This window comes from Lagenorhynchus albirostris, chromosome 4 (genome assembly GCF_949774975.1).
Source record: "Lagenorhynchus albirostris chromosome 4, mLagAlb1.1, whole genome shotgun sequence".
NCBI classification, from domain to species: domain Eukaryota; kingdom Metazoa; phylum Chordata; class Mammalia; order Artiodactyla; family Delphinidae; genus Lagenorhynchus; species Lagenorhynchus albirostris.
Window position 1 is genome coordinate 145,745,059 of NC_083098.1, and position 20,984 is coordinate 145,766,042.

At 60.3% G+C, this 20,984-nt stretch overlaps 1 protein-coding gene across 1 annotated transcript; it reads right to left on the reverse strand.

Annotated features, from left to right (window-relative positions):
- Window positions 1–508: 508 nt before the first annotated feature.
- Window positions 509–2,050, reverse strand: ADRA2C (adrenoceptor alpha 2C). The gene has a single exon (XM_060147456.1). It carries the CDS (start codon window positions 2,048–2,050, stop codon window positions 668–670), a length of 1,383 nt encoding a protein of 460 aa, XP_060003439.1. The 3' UTR covers window positions 509–667.
- Between the last annotated feature and the right edge of the window lie 18,934 nt (window positions 2,051–20,984).

The following is a 20,984-nucleotide window of genomic DNA, read 5'->3' on the forward strand; positions in this document are numbered from 1 at the left end:
TAAGCAAAGACCCCCTCCTTCTCGTGCAAGAGGGGAGGATGGAATCTGGCGACCTGGAGCGCCCTCCTGCCACCTTTGGTGGGAGGTCGGGCAGGGTGAGGGTCCGAAGGACTGACTATTGCACCCACCACTTAGATTACAAAGGTTTATTTAGAAAAGAGTTTGGTTGTTTTCGCTGTCAGTCATTGTTGGCAAACATTTAAATACTTTCGTAACCAAAGATGGTCAGTGCCCTCCTTCCTCCCCCAGAAAAGCCACCCCGCGAGGTCTTGGGAAGTCAGCCCTTGCTCAAAGGGGGATGGGGTGGTGGCCTGTGGTGGGGGCAGGGCAGGCTCCTTCTTCACCAACTTGGGAGGATGCGTGTGCTACCTCACAGACACACCTTGGCACGGCCCCCAGAGTTGGACCCGGGCCTGCAGCCCCAGAAGCAGCCCCTTGCTGAGACAGGAAGGCAGAGGGGTCTCCCCTCTCTCCTTCCCCCTCCCCGGGGGCCCTGCAGTCTCTCAGCCCTCCCTCCGGCCGTGCAGCACCCTCCCCTGCGCCCTGAAGGCCTATCCATCCCTGGGTCCCTGGGAAAGTTGCTCCCACTTTCTCCTGGGAGGCCACGCCTGCCCGCCCCCTCCGCTGGGAGCTGTCCAGGGTCTCTGAGCCGGGTAGAGTGAGCGGATCACTGCCTGAAGCCCTTTCTCCTCCGTCGGAAGAGGATGTGCTTGAAAGAGCGCCGGAAGTCCTGATTGAAAACGGTGTAGATGACCGGGTTGAGCGAGCTGTTGCAGTAGCCGATCCAGAAGAAGAACTTGAAGAGCGGGCCGGGCACCCGGCAGGCCTCGCGGCAGATGCCGTACAGGCTGTAGCTGAAGAAGAAGGGGAACCAGCAGAGCACAAACACGCCCATGACCACCGCCAGCACGAAGGTGAAGCGCTTCTCGCGCGCCTGGGCCACCTTGCGGCGGCACACGCTGCTGCGCGCCCGGCGCCGGCGCGACAGGAAGAACTCGACGGAACGCGAGCTGGCGCGCGACAGGCGCCAGCTGGGGACCGGGGACCTCGCGGCGGCCATCGCGCCCGGCTCGGTCGTCCCCGTCCCGGGCCCCGACCCCTCGCCGTCCGCGGCCCCCTCGCCGCTCGCGCGCCGCCGCCTGCCCCGCCGCAGCGCGCCTCGGCGCCGCCTCCTCTCGGCCGCCACGCTGATGTCCTCCGGCTTCACATCGGCGCGCGGGCGGCGCGGGGTCGCGCAGTGCCCGTTCTCGCCCGCGCCAAGCCCGTTCTCCGTGGTCGGGGACGCGCCGTCGGGGCCCGCGGGCTCGCGCTTCTCGCTAAGCGTGCGCGTGCGCAGCTTGGCCACCCGGTAGATGCGCGCGTAGACCAGGCCCATGATGAGGCAGGGCGCGAAGAAGGACCCGATGCAGGAGGACAAGATGTACCAGGTCTCGTCATTGAGGCCACACTGCGGGTAGGCGGCGCCGTCGGGCTGGCGGTAGAGTGAGACAAGCGGCGGGAAGGAGATGATGGCCGAGATGAGCCACACGGCCACGATGGTGGCCTTGACGCGGCGCGGCGTGCGCTTCAGGTTGTACTCGACAGCCTGCGTCACGGACCAGTAGCGGTCCAGGCTGATGGCGCACAGGTGCACAATGGACGAGGTGCAGAAGAGCACGTCGAGCGCCAGATACACGCCGCACCACACCTGCCCGAAGTACCAGTAGGCCATGAGCTCGTTGGCCAGCGAGAAGGGCATGACCAGCGTGGCCACCAGGATGTCGGCCGAGGCCAGTGACACCAGGAAGAGGTTCTGCGGCGCACGCAGCGCGCGGCTGGTCAGCACAGCGATCACCACCAGCACGTTGCCCACCACAGTGAAGACGATGAGGAAGCCCACCACGGCCGCTAGCCCCGCCACGGCGCCCGCCGAGTACTGGCCCGGGGGCGGCCCCCAGGCAGCCCCCGAGGCGTTGGCGGCCCCGCCGCTGCCCCCCTCGCCTGCGCCGCTCACGTTGGGGCCCGCCGCCGCCGCCGCCGCCAGCGCCGCCGCCAGCGCCGGGGACGCCATGGTCCTCCCGCAAGCTACGCGGTCCCGCCTGGAGCCGGGGCACAGCCGCGGCAGCTCGGGCGCCCCCCAGCCCGGGTCGGCGCCCGCATCGCCGCCTGCTCCTCGGGCGCGCCCGCCGGGGACCGCGGCACCCCGCTGCCGGCCCTCGGCCGTGGCGGCTCAGCGGGCGAGCGGCGCGCCCGAGAGCGTGGCTGCCGGGCTCCCCGCCGCTGCCGCACGCGTAAGTGCAGAGCAGGAGGCGCCCGGAGAGAGCGGCGACGCGGCGGCGGCGGCGGCGGCGGCGGGGGGAGGAGGGGACAGGTCCCGGGGTACTCGCGCGGCCCCGCCCTTGGCCCCGCTCACGGGGAGCGCCCCGGCCGCGAGCCCACGGCGACTCGGCGCCCGAGCGGGCGTGCCCGGGCGGCCCGGCGGCCCCAGCGCGCGGCCGGGGCGCAGGCTGCGGACAGCGGCAGCGGCGGCGCGGGCGCTCCGCCTCCCATCCGGCCGGCTAGGGCTCGGCGCGCCGGGGCGCAGGCCGCCGCTCCTTGGGGCCCCCGCGCCCGCGCGCCGCCTCCGGCTCCAACTTTACTTTCCCGGGCAGGGCGCCGGCGCCGCCGTGCGTCCTCCTCCGGCTCCTCCTCCCGCTGCTCCCGGCGCGGGCGCCCCCCGCGGTCCGCGCTCGGCCGTGCTGGCGCTGCCTCGCCTGCCTGGGCTCGCCGGAGCTGCGCCGCCGCCGCCGCCGTGCGCTCGGCGCGAGTGTCGCCGTTCGGGCTCGGCTTCCAACTTGGGTAGAGTTGCGCAGCGGGGCGGGGCGCGGACGGGCGGGGGCGGCCTGGCGGGCAGGCCAGCGCCGCCGGCCCGTTGGGAGCGGGCCCGGGAGCCGGAGCCCGCGGCCGCCTCGGCGAACCTGCCCGCGCGGCGCCGGGGAGGAGCCCGGGGCGGTGGCGTGGGGCGCGCGCGCTCGACGAGGGCGCCCCCTCCAGGGCCGTCCGCAGCCTGTGGGACTGGACCGAGTGCCAGCTGGCCTGGGCGGTGAGTTCCAGAAGCCTGCTCTTTCTAAGACGCGAGCCTCCTCACCTCCCCCGGACACACGAACACGCGGGAGCGCACACTCGCGTGCCGGACGGGCGGCTCGGGGTCCGCGGCTTGATTGGAGAGCCAGCCACTCGCAGCCTGGCGGAGAACGCGTCGCTGCTTGGGTGCGCAGCGGAGCTGCCGAGGGCGGGTCCGGCTCCAGCTCCCATCTCTGGTGGATGCTCCGGTGCAGAACCACCACCCCACCCCCGGCCTCAGTTCCAAGCGCTGCTGGAGCGTGAATCATGATGGCAGTGCCTGTGGAAGCCCTGGGCAGGCTCCCAGGCTCTGCACCCATGTTGACGATTATTAAAGTTCAATTCTTATGCCCTGTGGCCCTGCTTTTAAAGGCTGGGGGACGTTCAGCATCACCGCCTCTGACAAACGCCCCAAACTGAATTGCCGGATGAGGGGCGGTTTGGCGTGGGAGCCCCATTCCTGCTTAGGGGCAAGGTATTGGGGTAACCCTCGCTTACCCCTGTCCCACGTCCCAGTGCATTCGTTCCGCAGACATGCACTGTTGCTCCCAGCCGTGTCAGGTGCTGGTCCCCTCCTCCAGACACCCTGAGGTCTGTGGGAGACAGACCCTGGAGAGGAGGTTGGAGTTCCCAGGCCTGGCATTTCTCACTAAGACCAGCCGGAGGACCTTTCCTCCCAGCAAAGCAGAACCACACCCAGGCTGGCCCTCAGCTCTCCCTGCATCCTCAGGTGGGGGGGGGGGGAGCTGTGGTTGTGGGATGCCTCTGGGTACTAAGAGGGTGACTCAGGGAGGGATTGGAGCCACACACCCCCAGTGATGCCTAGAAACGTGCGTGGCTTGGGGGCCGCTTGTCTCTCCTCTGAGCTCTGGGAGGGCTCAGAGGCCTTACCAGGAGAGCGTGCTCTCCTAGCAGAGATGCCCATGTAGAGCTCTGACATCCTTGTTAACAACGTTATACCAAGGAGCAGGCCAGGACCAGGTTGGAAATCAAAGACTCCAGATGGCAGACCTGCCCAACAAGGGCCAGTCCTTGGCATTTATGCCATTTTGGGAGCAAAGCCATGACCGCGTGTAACCCAGGAAAGGTAGAGGCACCATACTTACGAAAGGTCCTCTGGTCCTGGAGGCGTAAAAGGTGCCACCAGTCAGGGTACTTAGGGGTGCATTTTGCAGGGGAGACCCCCTACACACCTGATCCTCCATCGTTGGCACGCACCGGCCCTGTCTGTATCAGGCCTTCTGCCTTGAGTGCTCACCGTCTGGGGTGGATGGTGCCACACGCTGAGATGGGTGCAGTAAATGCCATCAATGCCCTGGGGCTCCTCTTCCGGCCTGAGAGTGGGGTTATCAAGAAAGGCTTCCTGGAGGAGGTGGCCTCTGGGCTGTGTTTGGAGAGCGAGAGGAGTTATTAGGAAGTGAGAGGCCCCTGTTGGTTGTGCTCCCTGGGGTGGGGGCGGGCTTTGTCCTGGTGGGCTTGTCCAAACAAGGGACATGGCCGTGGTCAGATGTAGGTTTTGGAGAGATCTGTCCTTCTCCCAGCAGCTGGACAGCCATGTGGGCCTCCTCCTGACCTTGGGGGGTTCTTAACTTGCGAAAAGCACTTTGGGGGGTGCATTCAAGGGTCCTGATGCCTCACAAGTTCACGAGCCAGGCCAGTCTAGCCTGAGGGGTCTGAAGGAAAAGGACCCAGAGCTCCAGCAGGCCCAAAGCAGACAGGACGTCCCACTGCCCAGGCAGTGACTCTCTGGCCAGGCCAGGCCGGGGACATTTGGAGTGCCTGGCCAGCCACGTGACCCAGGCCCCTGGGGACGCCTGCCCAGGAGGAAGCAGAAAGAAGCACCTCTCCTGTGGGTCCAGGGCCCAGAGCTGAGGGGCGGCAGAGGGCTGGGCCCCTGAGGAGTCCTTGGGTAGAGAGCCCTTTCCTGGGCTTCAGGGAAGCGCTAAATGCAGGCCTGCTCGCGTGCGCCAGAGGCCCCAGGGGCCAAGCTGTTCACAGAGGAGCCGGAGAGGCCGCTTACCCCGACGCTGGAGGTTAGGCTTGACAAACTGCTCCCAACTGCCCTGGAACAGACAAAACAGCACGTGCCCGGGAAAACTGCCCGTGCTGAGGAGTCGCTGCCAGCCAGGCTTGGGCTTGGCAGGACCAGGAGGATGATGGGAGGACGCTACTGGGGAGTCAGGCTGCACTGGTAGGGGGTGGGGTCGTTGCAGAGGGGGTATGGGCCATCTCGGCAGGAAATCGTATGGAAGCGAAGCATCCTTGGGCTACCAGGTGTACTCGCCTTCATCCCACCGTGACCCACAGCCTTGGGACACTGGGGCCTGGGCCCACCGCTGAGAGGAGGAGTTTGGAAGCACGCCTGCTGGGTGCGGTGCCCGGTGCTCCTCGAGTGGCCTCAGCTCAGGTAGAGGGGCTGGTCTCCTTGAACCACCTCCCTGTGTGCACAGTTATGCGTGCGCACACACACACGCACACGTAGCCACACATGCATGCACACATACCCACGCACACCTATGCTCGCGTCCTCACACACGCAGCCAGGAATACGTACCACGAGATGCAGAGCCGTGTGCGTGACAGTGCGTTAACACGAGTATCCACGTGTACGTGCACCTGTGAGCAGCATGCATGCACACCCACCCACGTGTGCACACACGTCACACACGCTGTGCTCGTGCATGTGTCCAGGCACACGCATATCCACACACACAAAATCACATACACGTGCTGTGTGCGTGCATGCGTGAGTTTGTGTGCACACCTCATTTGCATATACAAGCATCCAGCACACAGGCGTGCATGTCCACATGTGCGCACACGTTGCTGCACACCCACACGTGCACGTGTGCCTGTGGCCTCGCTCACCCTCTCAGGCTGCAGGGAGGGTGTATTTCTGCTACCCCAATGCAAGCAGCTCTTCCCAGATTTCAGGCTGGGTTCTGCTTCGCCTCGGCCTGCTCCCTCCTGGCTGGGAGCCCATTTGTCACTGCCTGCCGTGGACTCCGGGCCGGGCACATGACGTTCTCCAGGCTGGCGACTCTGCCCTGTCCATCCCTAGGGCTCTCCTCTTCCTTGAAACCGTGTGGCATGAGATTCCTCCCTGGGAGGCCTCGCTGCTCTCCCAGCCTGAGGTAGAGCCCCCTTCACTGGCCTCCTGTATGCCCCTCGAGGGCGAGCCATCATCAGACCGTGTCTCTGCTGTGGGCTCTTGCGGACAGGCCACATCTCTGTCCCACAGTCTGGTGTGGGGACCAGTTCACGGCTCACAGTAGGAGCTCAATCAAAGCGTGGGGGAGGGATGGGTGGTACGAAGGGCCTGGTATCCTCCATCCTCCCTAGCCACACTGGATGCCTGCGGTGTAGCCGGTACAGGTGGGGCCCGGCAGGGCACAGTGGTACCTCGCCCAGAGCCAGACCCGGCATTCCCCCACCAGGCCCTTTCTGCGTCCGTTCCGTGGAGGTTCTGGACTTAAGCTCCCACTTAGCCCCTTACCTTCTGCCAGGCAGCCTGAGAACCTCCTGCCTCCAGGGGCCTCAGTTTTCCCATCCATAATGTGGGGAGATTGACTGGATGGTTCTAAGGTCGGTGCCGGCTCCGCCCCCACTTGGCTTCGAGCTCCTGGGGCTGGCGATGTGTCTGCCTGCTGTCTTTGCCCTCGCTGGGTACCTGCGGGGAAGGGGAAGAGCCCTTCCACTCAGCTGGTGCCCAGTCCCGGACCCAGGGACTTGTTTTCTCCGTAACTGGGCTGAGGGTATTTTTTGCCCCACTTTCTTTGAAATTTCGTTTTTAAAGCTGAGGCAGGAAAAACTGAAGCTCGCTCCTCTCCCTGTCCTTCCCTGAAGGATTCCAGAACCGCTCGGTCTTGTCAGAAAATGGCTGGGATCCGCCGCTGGAGCCTGGCTCTCTGCGTACTAACTCCACTGCAATATTGATCACACTGATGGCACTTGGCACTGCTGAGTTCTTCCCGAGCTGGAGGAACTCTGGGGAAAGAATTGCTTCGGGGACCGTCTTTGACTTGCAATGGGCGTAATGGATGGAAGCAGCGGGTCAGCCTGTCTTTCTGAGCACCAGCTGTGTACCTCGCTCAGCCCGGGGCCTGTTGGGGTTCAAGCTTGCACCCACCCATCACCCGTCCTGGCTGCCACGTGGCCTCCTCAGGGCTCCCCTCTGCCGGCCGCTCCAAGCCGGACCCGTCCTCCCTCCGGGGCCTTGCTGGTGCCCAGATGCCTGAGCCTGGCATTCGAGGCCCTCCTAAACCTGGCCTCGACCCTGGACTCTGGGCTCAGACCAATCAGGTGTCCCTACGTGACCTTCCCTATCCGAGCCCGTGAATGGGGATGACGGAGCGCCTCCCGTACGGCAGATGGGCAGGTTCTCCGGAATGATGTGCGCAGAGCTTTCGGCCCTGCGTGCCCAGGCATTCTCCCACCTCTGGGCCTAGAACACCTGCTCCTGCCTCTGCCTGTCACCCACCTGAGCAGGTGGGAGACAGCTCCATGCCCCTCGGCACCGGGCTCCTCCTAGGAATGCCCCGCAGGGTTCCATGGTCTGCAGCAGCCATGAGAGCCCTCAGCGTCTCCCGAAGTCACTTCCCCGGGAAGCGCCACGATGCAGCTTCCATTCCGGCCACCCTCCTGTCCCTTGGCCCCTGCCCATCAGCAGTGCTCATGGGAGCCACCCTCAGGCCGTGTCCTGTCCTGGGCAGTCCGTGGGAGGTGGGCCCACCTCACCCTCCTGGCGTCCCTTCGGGTGTGTGCTGTGTGGCCATCCCGTTCTGCAGATGAGGGTGGAGGCCCAGGTTCTCGAGATCACGTGTGGGAGTGAGCCTGGGGCAGTGCGGTCCCCATCCCACTGTCGCCACGCTGCCTGCCATCCTCTCGCCCTTGCCTCCCGTCTCCCCAGCCTCTGACTTCAGTCAGTGGGGGGTCTTGGAAGGGCTCTTGGGAGTGACCGTTAAGCAGAGGCCCAAAGGGGGAGCGTTGGAGGGCCTGATGGCCCCGTCCACCCCTCTGGAGGACCTTCCCTGCCCTCCTGGACCCAGAATTCTAAGCCTGCCCCCCATCGCTTTTCCAAGCTTCAGGGTTCTCCCAGTAACACGAAGACTCCACGTTCATCCGGCGGGCATCTGCTCTGTGTCAGGTGTGGACAGAGTACGGCACCCCTCAGGCCTAGGCCCCGACCTCCAGGGAGGGGCCGGGAGACCAAGAAACACCTGGTGGGGCCCGAGGGGGGCTGCCGGGGGGTTCAGGGAGGACTTTCTGGAAGGAGCAGGGGCTCAGCTCAGACGGCAGGGTGAGTAGGCAGTCACTCCCTCCTCGCCCCTGAGGTGCGCAGCCTTCTCAGATGGCCCCCAGGGACCCAGGCCTGCGAATGGGGAGGGGCATCGCTGCCCTGACTAAGCCCCTAAGCGGTTGACTTTGAGGTAATCAAAGCAGGTTCTCCTGGCTGGGCCTGACCTGGTCAGGTGAAGCATCAGAGGTGCTCCTGATGAAGCATCAGAGGTGATGAAGCATCACAAGGTGATGAAGCATCAGAGGTGCTCCCCTGCTGGCCACAAAGATGGAGCAATGATGTGAGAGGCAGCCCCAGGGCGAGGACACGAATATGGCCTTTAGGGGCCAAGCGGTCCCTGGCAAATGGCAAGAAAATGCACCTCAGCCACTCGACCTCAGGGAACAGAATCCTCCCGACAGCCGTGTGAGCCTGGAGGGGGTCCCTGGGCCTCAGCTGAGAACATGGCCTTAGCTGACACCTTAATTTCAGCTTCCAGACCAAGAGCAGGAGAGTCAGCTAGCCTGCACCAGGACTCCTGGCCCATGGAAACTGAGGTAAAAAATGTTGTTTTAAGCTGGTAAATTTGTGGTACTTTTGTTTCGCAGCCTAGATAACTAATACACCTGCATACCTAGTTTGTTCTGGTGGAGGAACAGTGATGTGCCCAGGAAAGGGGGACCCCCCTTCCCATTTCTGGGGGAAGATAGTGATGCCACTAAGGCTGTCTTGACAGACCCATTTCCGTTTCCCCTGTGGCTGGAGGAGAGAGGTCACATGACCCAGCCTCAGCCAACATGACCTCCCTGATGTCAAGTGAGAAATGTACAAGAAGACTCACTGTCTGCCTTCCTGTTCGGTCATGCAAGTGTGAGGATGTGATGCCCGGAGCTGCAGCAGCTCTCTTGGGACCAGGAGGAGCTGAGGATGAAGATGACAGTCACAGTAGGAAAGAGTCTGTGTCCCTGATGCTGTTGTTCTTGAGCCTCTAAATGAACCCACCATGGAGCCAGCCTTTGGACAGATTTCCTGCCAAGGGAGACACCAAGTGGCCTCACTGTTTAAGGCCCTTTGGGAGGAGGATTCTGTAACTTGCAACTGAACGCATCCTAGCTGATTTGCTGTCCACAGCCCTATCCTGCCTCCTTTGAGAATCACCGTGTAAGTCTGCAGTAGGTAAAGTAAGACACCCAAAGACATCCACGCCCTAATCTCCAGGACCTGTGGCTAAGTGACCTTACATGGCAGAAGGGATTTTGCTGATGAGATTAAGCTAAGGACTTTGAGATGGGGGATTATCCTAGATTACCTGAGTGAACCCTACATGTAATCACGTAATCACGAGGGTCCTTCTAAGCGAAAGAGAGAGGCAAGGGGGTCAAAGTTAGAGGATAGGTGATAGCAGAAGCAGAGAGCAGAGTGATGTGAGAAGGGGCCACAAGCTCAGGAAGGCGGGCGCCTCTGGAAGCTGGAAAAGACAAGGAAACAGATTCTCCCCAGAGACTCCAAAGGGAGCCAGCCCTGCCAGGCCATTTCACCCTTGTGGACTCCAGAACTGGAAGGTAATAAATTTGTTGTTATAAGCTCTTAAGTTTCTGATCATTCGTTAGAGCAACGACGGGAAATGAATACAGACCCCATGGGTGTTTGGGGATGAATGAATGAATGAATGAGTGAGTGAGTGAATGAATGCAGTAGAGAAAATGGAACTGCGTAAATTATCAAGTTAAACACAAAGGGTGGCCGTCACCACAGCCCTGTCTCAACCATCGAGTCCTCGTGTGATGGTACGAGTCCCCCGCCCTTCCTGAGCCTCAGTTGCCCCGCCTGTGAGTTGAGGGGCAGGACTCAGTGGTCTCACGGGGCCCTCGCAGGCACCCTGAACCTCGGAGGGCCCTTCTGGAGCCAGGGAGTCCGATAGAAGGAGATCAAAATGCCAGCCCTGCCAAAGCCAAGTTGGAAGGTGGGGGCTGGTCTGTGGGCACACGGGCTGGTCCAGGAGTCTCAGGGCATCTTGGGGGGCGGCTCTGTGTCCCCTGCAGGCCGGCAGGTGCCACCAGGGGAGGAGAGGAGAGCCAGGCTGAGCTGGGGACCTCAGGGCTCCTAGGAGAGCTTGGAGATGCAACTTAAACCTGCTTGGCCTGCAACCTCTAAGCAGCTGGGGGGCTTTGGGCAAATGGCTTCCCCTCTCTGAGCCTCCTAATAGCATCTGAAGAATTAAGTGGGATTCTCTATGTCGGGTGCCTAGAAAGATAACACCTTCGCCTGTCAGCCTGGGGTACCTGGCTTGTGGGAGGGAAGGAGGCCTCGGAGGAGGGCTGATGTTAATTTTTCTTTATATATCTCTGTATTGTTTAACTTGTTCTGAGAGCTTGAGTTACTTTGGCAAATAAAAAAAATCGAACAAAAGAGAACGAAGATCTTCCCGTTGCTGGCGCTTAGCAGGCTCTCAGTACATGATAACTGATATCATCATCGTGATGATTACTCTTAACTTGTATCTCAGCTGAATGAGTCCGCTTTGCGATGTCCCTTCAGGCCCACCCCCAGCCTCTGCTTGCACACCCCGACAACGGGGAACTCACTACTGAACATCCAGTTCATCCTAGGGTAGCTCTGATTCTTTTCAACGTTGAGCACGTGGTCCCAGTGCCCCTCCATGCTGGCCTTGGGGATGTAGGGAAATCAGCCTCGTGCCTGCTGTCAAGGGAGGTGGTTGGTCACTGGAGGGGCTGAGCAGTGAGGGGGGCTCCCTGAGAGGGGGCATCTGCACCTGCCCTTGACAGGAGAGGGGAGACTTCCTCCAACAAGCAAATTGCTTCCGGGCAGCTCTCCCCACTGCCCCACCTCAGCCAGGATGCTCCCAGCTCCCAGCACGACCCCGGAGTTGGCACTGGGTCTCCTGCAGCGGCCAGGCCACCGCCAGGTCCCCCCGTCCAGGGCTCCCGTCTCTGGAGGCCTCCAAGGAGATGTCGGGATATTCAGACGATTTAAAGCCTCACATTTTATCTTACTCTCCACGGGACCTCTCAGAGTTGGGCACCATCAACACCCCCACTTTGCAGATAGATGAGAAAACAGAGGCTTCTGGGGGCAGACGTGGCAGCCCAGGTCCCCAAGGAGCGTCCTGGAGGACTGGGGCTCGGCCTCGCGCCCCTACCCCATCCGGCCTCACTGCCCACTGTGGACGCCTCCGTGGTGACCACCCACTCCAATAGAGAACGCCCCGGGGGGCCTGGCTCCATTGGGGGGCTTCTCTCCCCAAAGTAGTATTTCTGGGGACTCCCAGTTAACCACTTCTGTCCCACTGCTGGAGGCTGCTGTCTCCCTGTCGCCTGTTTAGGACCATGTGCTAATCAACCCTTAATGCCAGCACCTGGAACGGTGATGAATGAATGAATGAATGAATGGGACTTCCGTAGACCCCTGTGCAAGGAAGGCTCTTTTGTTCCTGCTTCATGGTTGAGACGCTCCAGGCCCAGAGACTGCGAGCCTCACTTCTCAATTAAAGCCACGTCCTTTCCCCTCTGCTTTGCTGCTTCCTGTTTGCCGAGCACCAAATACATGCAGGATTCAGAGGGGGCGAGAGAATGACACAAATCCTGTCCTTCACGGTAACGAGAGGTGACGGGAGCCTGGGATGCTGCCCGCCCTCCTGCGTGAGGGGAAAGCGCAGGCCGGGCTGCCCAGGAGCATCTGGGTACCGTGTCCAGCATCCCTGTGTTCACTAAGGGGCTGCCCTCGCCATCCTGAGGCCTGACACCTCCTACCGCAGTGCCCCCTCTTAGAACCTGGGGAACATGCCTGGTGGGAAAGATTAGACAAATGAAAGCAATCTCATGCCCACGATTTGTGAATGTGACCGTGGATACACGTCCCAGAGCTGGAGGGGGTTCAGAGAGTTTTTCGTTTTGTTTGGTTCTGATTTTTCTCAGATAGGAAACTGTAGAAGAGCCCTTGACATGTTTGGGAAAGTAAACTAAGAAATGCTCACATCCACCCTGACCCTGTGAAGCTGCTTCAGCCTCCTGTGTTGACCCTGATTCCCAAGTATTTCTAGAAGGAGGGGGCAGGCCCAGCAATCCTTACCACCGCCCGGAGTACTGGAATGTTTGTGCTGGAGCCTGGACTGCGGGCTCAAACTCAGCAAGATCAGCTATGTTTACTTCTCAAGTTTTTCCTTCCCAGAAAGGCTCTGATTGAAACCAGAAATTTGTCACGGGAGGGAATGGAACTGGCCTGGGATTTAGGGCTGTGAGTAAGTCAGGGTACAGGTGATGCTGCTGTAACAAGGTGACCCCCAAACACAGTGCCTTGAACAAGAGAGGGGCTGGTTTCTCTCCACACAGAGGTCTGGGCAGGGCCAGCAGGCAGCCTGATGGGGTCCAGGATCCTGGGGCCTTACACCTTTCCTTGGCCATCCCAAGGAGGCAGCTCCCACCTTGAGGTCTCATTTGGCTGCTCTAGCTCCGGCCATTGCCATCACATCCATGATTCGCTCATGGTCTGCCAATGGCACATGGTCTGCCAATCACAAGGCATCCTCAACTGGGTTTTGCACATAGCCCTTCTGCTGACATCCCATTGTTTAGGACGTGGTCACATGGCCTTACCTACAGCAAGGGAGGCTGGGAAATGTAGTCTTTAACAGGGCAGCCATGAGCCAAGATGAACGTATTGAGGGTTTTCCAACCTGGGCATCACTGACGTTTGGGGCTGGTTACTTCCTTGTCACGGGGGCCGCCCTGTGAATTGCAGGATGTTTAGCGGCATCCCTGGCCTCTACCCACCAATGACAGTAGCGTCCCCCAGTTGCAACAACCAAAAATGTCCTCAGACGTTGTCAGATGTCCCCAGGGGTAAAATCACTCCTCGTTGAGAACCACCGGACCAGGTCAAGGGCGCCAGTCTCCAGTGTTCACAGCACGCAGGCGGGAGGAGGGCTGGGTTGGGCTGGGGAGAGCCCCCTCAGGAGGGGACGGCTACCTCTGTGTTCCACTCTGCCAGTGTGGTGCTGGAAAAGGCCAGTTTTTCATGTGAAATATCCTAATTGCTTACTGATGACACTAATTAAAAAATGAAAGAAGCTGCATGGTCATCATGAATCGAAATGTGTCCCCGCCCACCCCCCCAAAAAAAAACAGACACGTTCAAGTCCTAACCCCTGGAACCTGTGAAGGTGGAAATAGGGTGGAATTTGGAAATAGGGTCTTTGCAGAGGCAATCAATTTCAATTATGTCGTACTGGACCAGGATGGGCCCTGATTCGACAGGGCTGGTGTCCTTACAAGAAGAGACACATGAAGAGGCCACCTAAGACAGAGGCAGAGATTGGGGTGATGCGGCCACAAGCCAAGGAATGCCTGGAGGCCCCAGAAGCTGGAAGAGGCTGGAAGGACCTTCCCCTAAAGCCTCCAGAGGGAGGCAGCCCTGCCAGCACCTTGATCTGACCTCCAGCCTCCAGAACTGCGAGATTAAATTTCTCTTGCTTTGAGCCGCCCAGCTTGTGGTACTTCGTGCTGCAGCTGCGGGGACCTAATACAGGGGGCCAACGCCTGTCTGCATCTCTGGGCTGGAGGGCTTCCTGGAGCCCCCTGCCCACGCCCCCAGCCTGATGGGCTGGTCTGTGGGTCTGACATCAGCATGTCATTTGATCCCAGCTGCACAAAGTGGATGCAAAGCTGTCAGACCCTTGCACCTGGGGTCACTGAGACAGCGAGACAGGCCAGACAGATGAGTCCAGTCACAGAGCACCGCAGTCCAAGCCTGTCACCCCCCAGAACCTGGCGGGGGCAGGATTGGTGTTGAGAACGTATAGTCGGAGGTCCCTCCTGCTTTGCTGCAGCCTCTGTGCAGTGCTGCTGGGTCCTCTCAGACCCTCAGTTTCCTCGTCTAGCAAAAGGGGAGAATCAGTTTTCCTGAGGATCGGACAAGGCCTGCCCGCACGGGTGCCGCTGAGCGGGTGTGCGCGTCACGTGGCCGTCGATGCCATGCTGGTTCACTCGGGTGACCGGCAAATACCAGTGCGGGGATCACGGTGTGTCTGGCCCCATCTGGAACCAGGGGACACAGAAAACTAAGAAGGACCTGAGAACACTCGGAAAAGTGCCAAGCTCTGCAGTGATGGTGAGTTTTCCTCTGCTTTGAAGGTGGTTGGGCTGGGGTCAGGGCTAGGGTTGGAAGGATGGCTGGAGCTAAGATTCAGTTAGGGTTTAAAGTGAGTATAAAGTTAAGCATTTAGATTGGAGTTTAGCTGGGATTTGGTTGGGGTTAGTTTATAAATAGAATTTGTGTTGGGGTGGGTTAGGGTTAATTTTGAGGTTAGATCCCGTATTTAAGATGCGGTTTAGATCAAGAGTAGGATGCGGTTCGGGTGGGGGTCAGGGATGGCGTGGGCTGAGGTGGGGTTAAGGCGGCCGTAGCTGGGATTTGAACCCAGGCCCATCGCTGTGGCTTCCCCGGCTCACAGAGACCAGCCTGTGTCTCTCCACAGCTCCCTTGGTCCGACCACTGAGCACCCGGGTCTTACCTTGATCGAATGCTCTGTAACCTTTGGTGTCTCACCACACCCTGTGGCTCAGTTTACCCTTCTGAATGAGTGGCTAAGCTCTGATTTCCTCAAGGCCCTCCCAGCTCTAAAAATTCGAATTAAGCAGGATCCTCTCCAGGCTCGAATTGTGAGCTATTGCTATGCAGGAACACATGAGTACAAAGATACTTTTAAAAATGGAGCAGAACAAAAGATGAAGTAGATAGCGTCAGGCTCTGGTATTATACCTAGAGAAATTATTTAAAACCCAAATACTTTTTACTGCAGTGTTCACAGGAATTACCCCGGGAAACCGTGTGTGACTTTCACAAAAGGTTTGTATCGACAGGACACGTTATCGTTCAATTTCGAGGAAAGAGGAGTAATTAGATGCCTCATTCCAGGTATTGTTTCAATTACAGCAGAAAAAAATATACGAATCCCAGGAGGAAACAAACACCTGCTTTTCATTCCTGAGAAGGCACCCTTCCTGAGGTAGAACAGCCACACAGTAAAGGAACCCGGCGTGTGGCCCTGGGGGTTTGGCGGCTCCGGCCCTTTGCTTTGGAGGAAAGAAGAAAATCAGGTGCATTTTGGACATTTAAAGCATCATCACTTGGTGTGGTTGCAAGGCAGGCTGGTGTCCAGGAGGGGGCGACATTCAAGGCCCCGCTCCTCCGGACCTGCCCCAGTGCTTGAAGCTTTGGGAGGACAGAAGGAGAATTAGTGGGTCTCAAGCCTTAGACTGGGATGTCATCCTCAGCCCCCAGGGATGGCCTGGCCATCGATTCTCACCCTACCCTCCGTCAACCGTCCATGGGAGCTGCCCTGAGCCCAGACCAGATTTGCAGCCTGGCCTCCAGCCTCCCCGCTGCCCCAGAGGGAGCCTTCCAGATGGAGCTCTGAGCACAGCCTCCCTGCTGCCTCGAGGGCAGGAGGAAGACTGAGTTGGGACCCAGAACTCACCTGGCAGTGTGGTTGGGCCCTGGAGCCCCCATCGTCCATCCTGGCCTCACACACTTTGCTCCAGGAAGGCCGACCGCTCTGCTCTTCCCTGAAGGCCCCCGTGCTTCCCCACCTCCACACCTTCATGAGTGGGACCCCCCCACCACCGCCCAGAGAAACTTTCCCAACATGGCCTTCACAGCTCTCTCTTCCTCATCCATCAAAATTAGCTCAGCCACCTCCTCCAGGAAGCCCTCCTGGGGCTCCTAAGGACACCCAAGGGCTGCCAAGGTCCCATCATGAGAGCTCATTATCTCACTCTCCTGGGTGCCCCTTCGTACACTCAGGGCTCCTGGGGGCAGGAACCCGGGCGCTTCACCTGCAGCATCCTGGGTCCGCTACAGGGTGGAATCCTTCAGAACGACGTTGCATGGATACGTGAGTGAGCGAGCTGGTGAGGAACACAGGAAAAGCCCACCCACGTGCATGTCTCCAGACCCGGCCCTCCCGGCCCAGGCTGGGTGCCGCCCCGCCATCGCCGACCCTCCCTCTGCACAATCGCCCTGTCCCTGTGAACCACCCCCCCCCGCCTGCCCCCGAGTGTGCTGTCTGCTTGCTGACCCACGCTGGCCTGGGCTAGGAATGCCCATTTAGCTAAATCCACCCCTAACACGTATGATGTGGCCGATAGGGCCTTCCAGGCTTCCTGGAGACGCAAGGGCACCGGCTCTCACGCCCGTGGGGCTTGCACTTGACCTGTGAACTTGAGTCTCTGATGCCTGTTTTGCAGGCTCCTGTGAGGATCAGACAAGGTCCACGAGGTGGACCCCCGGCCGCCTGAATGTCCTGCTCGGATTCGGAGACCGCACCAACCTCTCTCCATTGTCGCTTTAGTTTAACGTAAATTCTGCTGCGGAAGCTTCCCTGGTGGAGGACGCTTTCCGGACGACTGGCCTGCTCACCGGCCATCCTGGCTTGAGCCCCACGCTGTTTAAGTGAAAACAGTAAATGCACTTGAATGTGTATGAGGAAGCCAGCGCTGCCAGGGGCCGGCCCGTGGGGAGACGTCAAGGATTGGGGTGCTATCTCCCCGCATCTGCACTCGCCGATTCAGTGACACCTGCCCGGCCCCCTAGCTGCAGGCAGGCCTCACCAGCAGCCGAGCTAGGCTCCTGGCCAGTGCAACCCACCTGCTCCCGACAGACAAAGAGACCCACTCGGCCCAGGGGCCGTCCACGCTGGCAGGACCCTCCGTCTCCCACCCCTCATCTCCTGAGGGGCCAACGGAGGTCCAGGGCAGTCCTGGGTCAAGGGTGAGAAGGTCTGTGGGCACCTCAGCACAAAATTCTTTCTTCTCTCCCCTCCACTCCCCAGACGTACACCCTTCCCAGCTGGTCTCTGATCGGCTCCTGCCGAGGGCAAGTACTCAGATGAGGTCTGGAGGGCGGGGGCGTGGCTCAGGTGTGCTCCCTGGGCAGAGGCGGTCAGGCTTTCAGGTTTGTTTGGACCGGACACGTCCTTGGTTCCACCTTCCTGGTGATGCCAGTGGCGGCCAGCACCCGGGCTTTCCTGCAGCCCCTGACACTGACCATCAGATTCACGCTACTCGTGCTGGTGTCAGCTGGGAGACAGACAGAGAGAATCCAAGACTGGCCAGCATGAGAAGCCAGGGTGGGCCAAGGACGCAGGTCAGAACAGGACTGGACGGTGCGGGGCGCTGACCCCTCAGATACCGCCCAGAGGCCTGGAGGGGGCAGGTCCTACCCAGCCCCCCCAAACACCGTGGCTCTGGGGGCGGCTGGGGCAGTGGCAGCAGGAGGCCTGGGTTCTGCGCCCCCCGCTCCCAGCATGTGACATGCTGGGCTCATGGTGGAAACCAACCGCAGGGGGAAGGGAGGCAGGACAGACAGCGTCCAGGAAGGCACAGGCGCTGGGTCCCAGTGACTCAGGGCGCTGCGGTCGGGTTCAATGGAAACATTACCAAGGCCACATATGGTGGGGACCGATTTCTCTGTGTTTCATCTCCGCTCCAGGACTCACAGACTCCCCGCCTCCCCTCTCTGATGTTTCTAGACAGAAGTCGGCAGGGACCGCCCCGTGGGATGGGGACGCTTGCATCTGTGCTGGTGTTCGTGCAGTCCTTGAAAACCCAGTGCCCTTGTCTAATTAAGCCATTAGGAGCGGGTCTCCATGGAAACCACTGTACTTGGGTACTTGACACAGATGAATATTTATTCAATTAGCGGGGTGCAGGGTGCTAGGGAGACCTTGGCTTCCTGCCATGACCAGCCCGGGGGCTCCTGGGGGACTGAGTCACTTTGGGGAGGACACATCTAGGCCTGGGCCTTTCAGCCACACGATCTAGTCACCGTCACCCCCGTTGTATGGAACAAATGAAGGTTCAGAGGAGTGGGGCCTCCTCCACAAGCCCAGAGGCTGAACATGAACCCCAGATGATCCCCTAGGGGGTGGGGAAACCCACTCGCACAGCCTGGACACGGTGGCCGAGTGGCCTGGAGCAGCTGAGTGACCTGCGCACGGCCTGCGGTCATCCTTGATGGGGCCTCTTCACAGCACCTGTCTTGGTCTGTCCAGGCAGCTACAACCAGATGCCGCAGACCTGGTGGCTTAGGCTGGACGCCCGGGACCAGGTGTCAGCCTATGAGGTCACATCCTGGTGAGGACCCTCTTCCGGGTCACAGCCGGCGTCTTCTCACTGAGTCCTCAAGAGATGGAAGGAGTGAGGGGGGCTGTGTGGGCCTCTTCTACAAGGACACTAATCCCATCCACAAGCAGTGAATCAGAGCACCTCCCAGGCCCCGCCACAAATACCATCACACTGGGGGCTAGGATTTCAACCTGTGAATTCTGGGGGACAAGCATTAAGACCATGGCCAGACCTCCTCAAGCTGCTGGTGGTGGGGGCAATGGGGCGGAGCATGTCCAGGGCCTGGCACAGCCTGGCACGTGGAAGGAGTTCTGCTGGTGCTAGATGAGGACCCAGGGGAGCCCGGCTGCAGCCCCGGGACATGCTCCTCCCAGCGGCACGTGAAGGCCAGGGGCGCGTGTCACCCCGTCCGCACTTACCGGACTTTATGTGCGTGCAATTCTGCATTTGTGGCTGCATTTTTGAACGGGATGTCCTGTGGGATCCCAGCCTGGGGCCCAGGTGGGGGTCAGGGGGCTGGGACCGGTCGTCAGAAACTTCTCTGAAAATTCCATCTTTTACCAGAGTGCGAGGCCCCCTGGAGGCCTGAGCTGTGCCCGGTGCCAGGTGTGCTCCCAGGGGAACTCGCTGCTTCACAGGTGCTGTTCAGATGCTGCTGGAGTGGGCGTGTGCACGTGCACGCACGTGTGTGCGTGCGTGTGCGCATGTATGTCGTGAGTGTGCTGTACGTGGGTGTGCGTGCGTGTGTGTGTCTGTGTATATCTGTGTGTGTGCACCTGTGCCCCCCGAGGGCTAGCTCTCAGTCACCCGCCCTGGTGCAGGAGCTGTTCTCCTTCATAGGAAGCAGGTAGTCTACCAGTCGTTTGGCTTCTGGTTCCCCCCGGGTACACCTTGTGTGACAGGCGAGGGGTGCCCCCTTTCCAGCTGTGCCCCGTTTCCGGCGACCAGGGGCTCTCTGCACTGGACCTTGGTCCGAGGTTACAGTTTGTAAAAGGAAAATACTTTCGTTTTAACTGTTGCTACTTCCCACCTGGCAAGTGGTGTTTGGTGCATAAAATCCTCCAGAACTGGGGGTCTCTTGTGGGAAGCCATCTTTGGCGGTAGAAGGTGCTAAGTCCTGGGCATGTTCCCTTCATTTATTTGAAGGCGGTCTTGGCGGCCCTCCGAGCAGAAATTGGGGTCACCGGGCAGAGTCTGGGTCCTGGCTCTGCTGCTTCAGCGCCCAAAGCCCCGATGTCCTCACTGTACGGGGGTGTCCGGACACCCCCAGCACAGTGCAGGCGCGCCTCATTTCATACAAACGCATGAGCAGGGGTCCCTCCCGTGTGCGCGTGCGTGCACGTGTGCGTGGGTTGCATCTCTCTGGGTGCCCGGGGAGCTATGCCCACAGCACCAGAGGCGGGTGGCTCCTAGCTAGACCCCAAGCTCCTTCCTGGCCGGGTCCCCACCCGGCAGCAGCTGCTCTGAGCCCCTGTGAAGGGCTGGCTGCTCAGCTTGGGAACAAAATCTCTGGTGTCTCGTTATTTGCTCACCTCCAGGTCTTTCACCACCAGCGTTGTTGTTTGGGACAAAAGCGAATCACGGGGACAGGCACGTAGTTAGAGAGACGGGTGCGAACACTCCTGTGTGTCCGGCCAGGGCCTTCTCTCCCTGCCTCTGGGGTCTGTGCACCGCCTGTGCACCCCAGTTCTGAGCTGCCCTTTCGAGGGTTGGTTCAAAAGCCACCCGTTTGAGGAAAGACAAATCAGGTCATAAAAGAGTAGAATCGGGGTGACCCCAAAGGAAAAGCAGAGAAATACGGAGGCTCCAACGTTTCCTAGAGGCGGGCACGCGTCCACTTGCCTTCGGCCCATCCCTCTGGCCTGGGAGGAGCCGCCAGGACACGGAGCCCAACCTCCTACCCAACCGCGAATGCCCCACTCCCGATGAGGTGTTCACCTGTCTTCAATGATGGGGCACGAGGAGGGCCCAGGAGACGTGCTCGTCAAGGTGAAGAAGGCTGAATCGAACCGGGCAGTGAAGAAATGAAGTTGCGTCCATGGGGGTGGCTGGGAGGAGGGACGGGACAGGCCAGGGCTCTCCCCAGAACAGCCCCCCGAGGCCACGCGGACTGCAGCATGTGTTGGGGCTCAGATGACACCCCTGTCGTGCTGTGAGACCCAGGTTCAAATCCTGGCTCTTCCCTGTGGTAACAGGCTCTCCCCGCTCAGTGTCATGGTGGGCCAAGTAGAAATAAAAATAATGACCTCTAAGGACTGCTGTGTGGACATCTGTTTTGTGGGGTTTTGTTTTGTTTTGTTTTGTTTTGTTTTGTTTTGTTTGCAGTACGCGGGCCTCTCACTGTCGTGGCCTCTCCCGTTGTGGAGCACAGGCTCCAGACGCGCAGGCTCAGCGGCCATGGCTCACGGGCCCAGCCGCTCCGCGGCATGTGGGATCTTCCCGGACCGGGGCACGAACCCGTGTCCCCTGCATCGGCAGGCGGA

Excerpts from the sequence above, each read along its gene's own strand:
- ADRA2C (XM_060147456.1), bottom strand. The coding sequence starts at position 2,050 with ATGGCGTCCCCGGCGCTGGCGGCGGCGCTGGCGGCGGCGGCGGCGGCG.